Source organism: Paracoccidioides lutzii (genome assembly GCF_000150705.2).
Source record: "Paracoccidioides lutzii Pb01 unplaced genomic scaffold supercont2.2, whole genome shotgun sequence".
NCBI lineage: Eukaryota > Fungi > Ascomycota > Eurotiomycetes > Onygenales > Ajellomycetaceae > Paracoccidioides > Paracoccidioides lutzii.
The window spans coordinates 1-10,089 of NW_015440948.1; the positions used below are offsets into that span (position 1 = coordinate 1).

The 10,089-nt window shown below is 41.7% G+C and overlaps 2 protein-coding genes across 2 annotated transcripts; one reads left to right on the forward strand and one right to left on the reverse strand.

The window, feature by feature from the left end:
* Positions 1–2,202: 2,202 nt before the first annotated feature.
* Positions 2,203–3,501, forward strand: PAAG_00630 (peflin; the record flags this gene model as incomplete). The annotated part of the gene is made up of 4 exons (XM_015844084.1): positions 2,203–2,243; positions 2,310–2,342; positions 2,403–3,346; positions 3,479–3,501. The coding sequence occupies 4 exons, from the start codon at positions 2,203–2,205 to the stop codon at positions 3,499–3,501; spliced, it is 1,041 nt and encodes a 346-aa protein (XP_015700865.1).
* An 824-nt stretch (positions 3,502–4,325) lies between these two features.
* PAAG_00631 (hypothetical protein) lies at positions 4,326–6,504 on the reverse strand (the record flags this gene model as incomplete). The annotated part of the gene is made up of 4 exons (XM_015844085.1): positions 4,326–5,434; positions 5,519–5,640; positions 5,729–6,039; positions 6,223–6,504. 4 exons carry the CDS (start codon positions 6,502–6,504, stop codon positions 4,326–4,328), a joined length of 1,824 nt encoding a protein of 607 aa, XP_015700866.1.
* Positions 6,505–10,089: the final 3,585 nt, after the last annotated feature.

The window sequence follows — 10,089 nt, forward strand, 5'->3', positions numbered from 1 at the left end:
TCAAAAATATTAATATCTTTAATAGCTTTTATATTTATAAGAATTTTTTTGATTTTTCACATATAATGAAATAGTATTAAAATATCAACAGCAATGTCATATAAAATAATAATAAAAGAAGTTGAATGAGTGAATTTAACTAGTTAAAAAAAAGTATATATCTACAAATAAAAGAAGTATTTAAAAATCAGAAATACAAGTGATTGTTAAAGATTTATATATATATTTCAATAATTTTAATATGATAAAAATAAATTATTAATTCTCTGAATAGTGAATTAATTAGCTATTTTTATAGAGCTTCTATCAGACTCTTTCTTTTCATAAAATATAATAAAATATCATTTATCTGATTAAAAAGAGTAGAGATATGTTTCAGATTTTATCAATAATATAATTCTTGTAACTTTCTGCAGTGAATATCTATATAATAATCTTCTCTAAAGAGGAAAAAGTAGAAATATTACTAAATGAAAACAGCAATATCATAAAAATTTTTTAACAAAATCTTATAATCATGATATCATATTTTATAATTGATATTATTAAATGTAATCATAATTTTCATATTTATTAAAACTTTTACTTTTTTATGATATTTATGTTTCTTGTTTTGTGATGTATACAGAGATATTATCATTAATTAACTTAAATATTCTCTTATATATAACTTATTACTTGCTAATAAAATATAAATAAATCAATTATAATTATAATAATTATTTCATTAACTTTAAAATTAAATATAGAAAAGATATAAAATAAAAGTTGAATTTTCTTCTTCCAATTCACTCTATACAGTCTATTTACTCATATTATAGTTTGAATTAATTTTTTCTTTTTGTGATTTTTCTCTGTAATATATATTTAATGTGTTCTTCATTTTTTAAGTTTAATTTAACTAAATTTTAATTACACTCTTTTTAATACACTAAGAGAAATGAGTCTTAAGTCTTTGAATTAAGTATATAGACTTCTCTTTCATTCAGAAATAAAGTAAAAGATAATTTATTTATTGAGATTAAATAATTGATTTTTTCAAGAATACACATTTCATTATAATAATATTTCAGTGAAATTTATCAATTAGATATGAAAAAAGTTTTCTTTTTGAAAATTGATGTTGAACTCATTCAATTATCATATGCAATGAAATCTGACTAAAAAATTATGTTTTTCATCAAAAACATTGCTATCTGGAATATATAATATATGGGATGATTCAATCTTTTTTTCGGATGAAAGGCTTTAGCTAAACTATCTATACATTAATCACGTGCGGTGGGGCGGCTGCCTGGGCAACGTATGCCCAGCATAAACTCTATATAATGACACATGATTAGAATAACACAAGTATTCACCAATAGAAGTCTCATATAAAGTTTATTAATAATTAGTTATACTTTTAAGAGACCTAATTTCTTACTTTGAAAAACAAAATCACTTCATCATGTTCAAGATGACTCTTCTCATGCATTCATAAAGAGAATTCCACTGAATAAAAAGATTTTCTCTTTGTAAGATAGAGATTTTAGTTCTTTTAATGAAGGATCTATGTGTGTTGCACAATCATTTACTTGATGAGTAAGAGTGAAAATATGAGAGACTTCATAGTTATAATTTGCTGTAACTCATACACTTGAAATCTGATCTTTAATCAAAGAATGTTAAAAGGGATTTTTTTTTTTTTTTTTTTTTTGAAAGAAGGCTTGATGACTTTGCATTGTTGATATTTTAAATTGTTAAATCAACAGGCCACGTCGATGTTTGATAAAGTGGCTCACTCCGCTTAGATTACGTTAACCTCTAATTCAAAAGCCATAGAGCATTGCCCCTGGCTGGTTGGCCAAGACGCCCTTGTTAACCAGTGATATGACCCCAGCAAACGAGGATACAGCCAGCGTTGTGTTTCGCAGCATAAAGGAAGGCGCCTCGGCAGCGGCTGCGATATTTACTATGCACCTTGGAAGGTCTCGAGTTGACGAACTGAGCCGTAACTTGGCGAATTCAACACCTGCTCTTCACATGGTCATCTCCCAAGGCTGTCGTTCCTCCAACACCACAAGCCTCACTGTTGGAGCTCGGGTTCTTTCTTATTGCTATTATTTAAATACTCTCGCGACACTCACAAACATCTGAACAAAGAGCTGCCCCTACTGCCAGTTCCTTGCTTTCCAGAACACGCCTTATATCACCCCCGCCATGGCCTACAAGGGCGCATACAACCCAGATGCACTTCCAGCGTACGTTTTCTTATTACACTCCCCGCATGCATTCTCATCGTATCGAGACTCTATACTAAGAAACAGCTCTCCATTTATAGGCATGCTGAGCCAGAGCAGGTACGTTGTCAAATGACTCTCCTCGACTGGGAAAGGTTCACCATTTCCCCATTTATTAAGCCGTCTCGTGTTCGATAACATTGTCGTTAACGTTCCTCTCTTCATCTTCCAGGTAGCACAAATGCTAGGGGCAATGTCCGCGAGACCGGATGCAAACCAAGGGCGAGTCCCTGTTCCACCGCCCAAAAACGGACAACTCCCCCAACATCACCGCGTATCTCCGCAGTCACAGATTGCCCACCAACCACCTCCTGCACAACATAACTTCCCACGACCAGGGCCTGGTGGTCCTCCCAGTACTGCACCGGGGCAAGTACCAGGGCCGTATCAAAGAGGGGCTCCCAATCCAAACACCACCGGCAGACTGTACTCCCCACCTCCTCAAAACTATGGCTCAGGCCCCCGTCCCACACACCCTACCCAGAACCGGCCTCCGGCCACCTACCGCCCGCCACGAACCCCCCAACCCTCCGAGCCTGAACCCAACGATCCAAACGATCTCTCCCGCCTCTTCCAAGCCGCAAATGCCTCCGGCTCTGGCGCACTCTCTGAAAGTGAATTAGGCCCCGCGTTGGTAAATGCAGACTACACTGCCTTCGACTCCAACACAGTAAAGATGATGATCCAGATGTTCGATAAGGACGGGTCTGGCACCGTTGGTTACGACGAGTTCGTCGCGTTGTGGCGGTTCCTGGCTGCCTGGAGAGAGCTGTTTATACGCTTCGATGAGGATTGCAGTGGTCGGATCAGCTTGGCGGAATTTAGCAAGGCTCTGGTTGCGTTTGGGTATACGCTTAGCCCGCCATTTGTGGGGATGATATTTTCGATATTTGAGAGTCGTGGGAGGAGTAGGGTAGCTCCTGTTACTTGCCCGAAGGACGGGATGAGCTTTGACCTGTTTGTGCAGGCGTGTATTACGTTAAAACGAATGACGGATGTGTTTAAGAGATATGATGATGATAGGGATGGATATGTGACTTTGGGGTTTGAGGAGTTTTTGACTGGTCAGTTGTTTTTTTCATTCCCTCCCTCTTCCCTTGATTATTTGTTGTCTCTTTTGCATGATGGTGGATTCCATTAAAGCAAATTTACAATATTTTCTGGATGCTAACAAGCTACTCATTGCCGCGAGGTAGAATGTTTACGACTTCGAGAGTGAGCCACGCTTACTCTGGTGTTTTTGAATCATGATAATATTTGTGCTCTTGTTCCAACATATAGATAACCTTCTTCGTTTTTCTCATCTTCGTTTTTTCCCCTCGTATATATATAATTATATGATTCTTAAATACGTCCAGAGTACTTGATTACTATTTTAGACGAGCAGAAAGAGGGGGAGCAATAAAAGTATATAAACACCTTTTTCTCTCTAGATGGTGTTTGCTAGAACTTCCCGCTTGGATCGAAACCCGTTAAAAGTTCGCAGAATAACCTCGCCTTACCAAAAACCCTTAAAAGCATCTTTGATAAATGAAATAAAGAAAGTTTCCCAACCTCCCGCATTTGAAACTGGTCTTGTTGGGCATCAGAAATTTGAAGCCACAGCGCGGTTAAGACAGGGCAGGTATACAGATTCCAAAGGTTGTCTTTTCCTGTGTTGAGGCTCTGTTGGCGGGTCTTGCCTCCTATGTTTTACACTGGTTGGGAGGTGGAAGCGGAAAAATAGGATTCTCCGAAGTCCGGCAGCGAAGTAGCACCTGATGGTGTTTCAAACATATAACCTAATCGGTTTTACTACTTCCTTTATATCACTTCCACCTTTCCTGACCTCATGAAAAGAATTGCGATATATTTATAAAAACTTTATGGTTGTATACCATCTCTTGAAAAAAGGTGCAAAATGCGAGCCGACTGTCGGGGTATATAGTTATATCACCATGGTAAAAGGCGTTGATTGAAGGCGAATGACTCCGTACTTCAAGATGCCTCCGATTAAACAGTTTCAATCATCACGCTGCTGGCACCTCCAATCCCGTTCTCATTTTACCCCTTATCTTGTTGCTTTTTCTCCTCCAACTCACGCTTAGCAGTAAGCCGTGCCTTTCTCGCATCCTCTTGCGCTTCGAGTCCAGTTTTCGTTACTTCGTGATGCCGACTCAGTTCTTTCTTTCGTATGAAGAAACTGCACAAACATCCTATCGCACTAATAACTGTGTAATAAATCCACATACGGCTGAAAGCAACGTTGTGCACGTCCAGTACGATCCGTCGCTGCGTCTCAGTTAAAGTTCTTAAAGTATGAGTTCGGCTGCTGACCCTATTGCTGAGTAATTTCTCTGCAAGTTCAGGACCCAGTGCAGCAAATAATTTTGGTCCAGATTGCTTGAGCACGTTTCGATAGACGACTCCACCCAACACGATGGAGGAGGAGGTTGAGAGTTGTCTGATAAACCCATGCGTTGTTGTTGCGGTCGATACATCCGATTGCGGGACCCGTGATTGCAGGGCTAGCATAGGGGCTTGGAAATTTGGGCCGATCCCAATGCCAGTGATGAGTTGGTATATGATCAGGCGTGGCCAGGATGTGTATGGTTTGAGGTCAATGTACAGGCCGTTGCCAAGTGTCATGACAAGCATGCCCAGTCTGATGAATTCAACGTACATGCCAGTCTTGCGAATCGTGAACCCTATGGCGAAGGAAGTGATGGATAGGAAGACCACTTGTGGCAGAAGGTAAACACCACTCATGATGGGGCTTGCTCCGAGGACGGTTTGAAAATAGAACGGGAGAAAAAATGCGCCCGCAATAAATGAAGAACCGTGCGACCAGTTTACTAGTAGGGTGAAGATGTTGCTTGTGTCTGAGAAAAGAGCCATGGGCATCACAGGGTACTTGGCTACTTTGCGCTCGATGATGACAAAGATGCCCATCATGACGGCACCGAATATTATGAGGCAGATCACTGTTGCGGAATTCCAGGGAAAGGATATCCCGCCAAATTCGAGACCGAAGAGGAACATCAGCGTTCCGCCTATGATGGTTATAGTTCCAAACCAATCGATTGCGCGAATGCCAGCAAGGAGAGGCGTTTTGGGCGTTTCAATTTTGAGCCAAATAAAGAGGGTTGCTAAAGCGAAACCGCCAAATGGGACTGGGTGTGTGAAGAATGAAAAGTATTGGCAAATGGACCGGTATTGTTTTACATGTGGATTAGGCGCTCGGGAGGTTTACTTACGGTTGATATAAAAACACCATCTCCAGGTTACTTTCTCTGTGAATATTCCTCCCACGACAGGACCTATGGAGCCTGCAATGGCCCATGTCATTCCGAACATGGCGTAATATATCGGGCGTTCTCTTAAGGATTTCACAAATTTGCAAATCAGCAACGAATGAATCCCTCTCATAACAGCAAAGAGGGAAGAAAGCGGAGGGGATTTTTTACCTTTGACTGAACAAGTCTCCCACACAAATCTGTCCAAGCAAAATTAAGCCTCCTCCTCCAATACCTTGAATTGCTCTCCCGGCAATTAAAGTTACCGTATTCGGCGCCAGAGCGCACATCAAACTCGCAAGGAGAAACAGGATGTTTGCGCACATAATAATGGGTTTGCGCCCCCAAATATCGCTCAATTTCCCCCAGAGAGGAATGACCGAGGCATTACCGAGGAGATAGGATGATGCCATCCATGAATAACTGCTCTTAGTTGCCTTGAACTCTCCCGCTATCGTGGGAAGAACAGTGGCTATTATCGACTGTCATTAAGGTCAGTATTGAGATGTCTATGGGAAGGAAGGGAAGGAATGATTTATGGCTTACCATATCGAGAGCCGCTAGAAACAAAGCTACCTGCTATACGGTCAGCTTCCAAAGCTTCCTCATTGTTCCATTCTCCTCATTTATGAGGAGCCACAAAAGGGACGTTAAAATCCGCTTACACAGAGGGCAACCATGACTGCAGTTATTTGCTTTTTGGCCATTTTCTTCCTCTGTGACAGAGGATTATCCAGTGCCTCTGTCAAAACGATCTCTGCCGTGGGAGTCCTCAGGCTACCATCATCCTGCTCCCAATATTCACTTTGAGTCACTGGTACGTCTGTACACAGCGCTCTTATTTCTGCTAGCCCGCCGCATGGAAGTGTTTTCTCCACCACTGGGCTCTGACGCTCCTGTGGTGTGGATGAGCTATCGGTTATGTTTTCTTCTCGTGGACCCCCCATTTTGCCTTTATCAGATGTGGGAAGACTTTCTTTGATCTCAATATTCCCCTCCGAAGTACACCGTGTACGCCAATCAACCATCAAGAACCCTTTGGTTGGTGCCGGCCGGAACGAAAATTTCTCGAACTATTAGATGACTATAAACAAGGAAGAAGAATCTTTATATCGGAATTACTGAGCAAGGGTTATAATCTGATAACAGTGCCAACCGGCGGTCAACTTGATGGCTTCTTTTCCAGATCTATTCGTTTCAAATTATCCCCAAAAGGTAAAACGTTCATTTATACCAGGCGGTTTGATTTGGCTCTACACTATATGTTTAAAACACATGTCTTTGGACCAAACGAAAAACTATTGAAAAAATGGGGAAAGCGTCAAATCCCCAACCCAAACCTCAGAAAAGCTTGGTTAAAAATCTATGAGTAATACGCAGGTAATACCTTGCTTGAGGGGAAAGAAATCAACGATTTATAATGGAGCCCCACTCAGTCCCGACGGTGGTAAATGTCGCCAGGTTCTGGATGTCGTGGTTATTGTGTTTATCTGATCAGATGGTTTGGCTCCGGACGTCCCCAACTTGAATCCGAGACGATATAGGTAAGTACATGTGCAAAGAAAAGTTGCCGGCACAGGAATATTGCAACTGCCTGTTAACGAGCAACTTGGGGGTTATCGTCGGCTTTTTGTTCCTGAGAACCATATTACGTAAGAGCGCGATGGTAATAAAGGGAAAGAAGGGCCACCGGCGTCCCCATATCTTGATCGATCAGATAATTGTTAGTGTGGGTGATGAGGGGATGTTGTTTAAAGGGGGGGGTTACTTCTTCAACCTCCGCAAATTGTGTTGAAAACCATAACCGCTGTACCGAGGGAACAATGCATAACTTATGCACTAGTTAAAGTTCTGTTGCGTCCAATTGGTCAATTGCGGGAAGAACAACAGACCTTTCTACCTTCGCACAGTTAAGCCTGGGTTGGATGTTGAAAGTGATGATATTTTGCCACCTCCCAAGGTTCTCTCTTTGCTCATGGTCTAACCACTTTTTCTTTTCTTTTTTCTTTTCTTTTCTCTTACCATGTTTTCCTCCTCCAAAGGATGGAGGATTAGAAAGAAGGCCTGTCTAAATGGATTGCGACTCGTTATTGGAAACTTTCCACGTGTTGAACGTGGCGTGGCCTTGATGGGAACCTTCCAATGGAAAGGAGAATTGACATGGAGGATATGACACAAGCAGCGATTAACCGTGGCGCCGAGACCTTTTATCCAATTTTAGATCATTCTTTTCGTGCCAATGCGGTTTCGTTTCCCATCATTCATTATTATGGTTATCCAACATCCACAATCTATACGGAATGTTTTGGGCTTGGAGTTTGTCCAGGTGTGGTGACTAGTGAGGATTGAACCAAGTTTCGAATCCATCCAATCATCCCTTGGTATGGTCACGGGGTGAAGAAGTTTCTTGTTGTGTTAGATTAAACTATGTTTTAACTCCGAATGCTCCCTTGTGGATATCATTCGGTTTCCCTTATCTCCAGCCTGTTCAATTGTGGAGCGACGCACATGGCAATCTTCTTCAACACATGTATCCGTGGAATCGGGCCGCGAACCATGGAAGCTCGGGACTATCCTTTTACTCCCATTCCAAAACTTCACTCTCACTTAGTTCACAACTATGATGAAGCTTTAGACCATGCTCCGGGGGTATCAACGACCAGAACAGGCTGCAAGCTTGCTACATCCACGCCTTGCAAGGAGCTTGACAGAGGCTACATGACTCATCCAAGAGTGAGCCGTTGAACGACAAACGTTATCCTTTTGAAGGTTTGTTCTGTATTGCATGGATCAGGATTTCTCTCTAATCTAAGAGGTTATTATTTTTATTTTTATTTTTATTATTATTGTTATTATTTATTTATTTTTTTGACTTTCCTGCAACCCACAGAAATTGATTTTAGTTTCTTCACTGCGGTCAAAAGCTTCTCGAATCAGCATTGACAGTCGCAAACATTTAACCCAAATTTCCCATGCTTGGTGCCCAAATGTACACTGTTGATAAAGCTAGAGAAAGATTGGTGTTTTCGGGTTTAAGAACCTTCGTGTCGTTCTGGCCCAAGGATATTTTCGTGCGCAGTGCGGCACCTTGCGTGTGGGGTATTTGAATGAAGGAAAGATTGTCGCAGAGGACAAGCAAGTCGGGCTCTTTCAGGCTAGCTTCTTCAAAAGGTTCGGTGTTTTATCCGTTTCTTTCAATTAAGCGGTTGAAAACGGCAAGTCTTCAAAACGAAAGTGTTTGCGGAATGGGCATCGGGGCTATCAAATCGTTTGTCCTTCGCGAACAATAACTAAAATTACCTAGAGAGACAAACTATTATTAATGAGTCCTTTAGGCCTGCATTCTTCATATCAATCTATGGAAATATGTCACAGAACACAAACCACCCACCCCACACCCACCCCCAACAGCTGATTTATATTGCCTGGTATTACCCTCCAGACTTGCGACATTAAAGACGTCGAACGAGCGAGGGATGGAAGTGGAAGACCGGTTTCCTGGTTCTAAGTTCTGAAGGTTGTCACTAGTAATAATTTTGGTCTCATGAGACATCGACTGAGGTACGCACACCCTTCCATTCTCGGCTCCCGGAATGCTGAAGTCAAATCCCCCTATGCGGTGTTCCGCCCTATGCGGTGTTCCGGAAATATGCCGTGGTCGAATATTTTCTTCGGTTATATGTGGAAGTATCAGGATAGGGTATTCTCCCCTCGATTTCCCTTTCCACTTATTATCTTGACTTGGAGTCACGCCCTATCTCCCTCACAGCAGGGAAAAATGCTTCCGTTTTCCTCCTTGGAAATTGGATGTTCATGTTTTACATGTGTCCTATTTTAGCCACCTGAGCTTCACACACAAGGTACCCGAAAGCCAGGTGAACAGTAGCAACAAGATACGGCTTCTACATCCGTAAGCGGAAAGCAACCTGGCTCGATATTGAGTGGATAGTTGTGGGATCTTGCGGAGAGAGCCGGCACGCTGTTCAATACATCAGCATAGATCTTGGCCGACATATTGTCCAAAATGCTGGCCAAAAATATGTTCCTCCGCTCCAGCTCTTTTTCTGGCTCGCTTTCTCGGTATCGTATTCGACCTCACTTGTAACGGAAACGCATTCATTTGCTGGGGCACATAGCTTGGCCATATCTCGATAACTTCGGCCATATCGTCGCGGTAGATGAGATAGGATTTAGTGATCTTCAACAAGATGATGCTAACCTAGGAACCATACTGCAATCTCCAGAGTGTACAGATCCATTTGGACAATTTCAATTGCTGCTAGATATATAGGCAGTGCAGATTCAATTGGAAATCTGCCATCCTGCCATCCCTTCCCTTGGTCTTCTTATCCTTCGTTAGAAGAATCTCGGGTTCAGATCGGCGGTTGAGCAGACCCTTCTCTAGCAGAGAAGCGTCATGGGAAGCAAATACTATACGTAAAACCGTCGACAATCATCCCCGAGGATTTGGAGAAATGGGTAACTTGACATTCCAAAAATAATAAAGTAAAATAAAAAACTGAAGCTTGGGT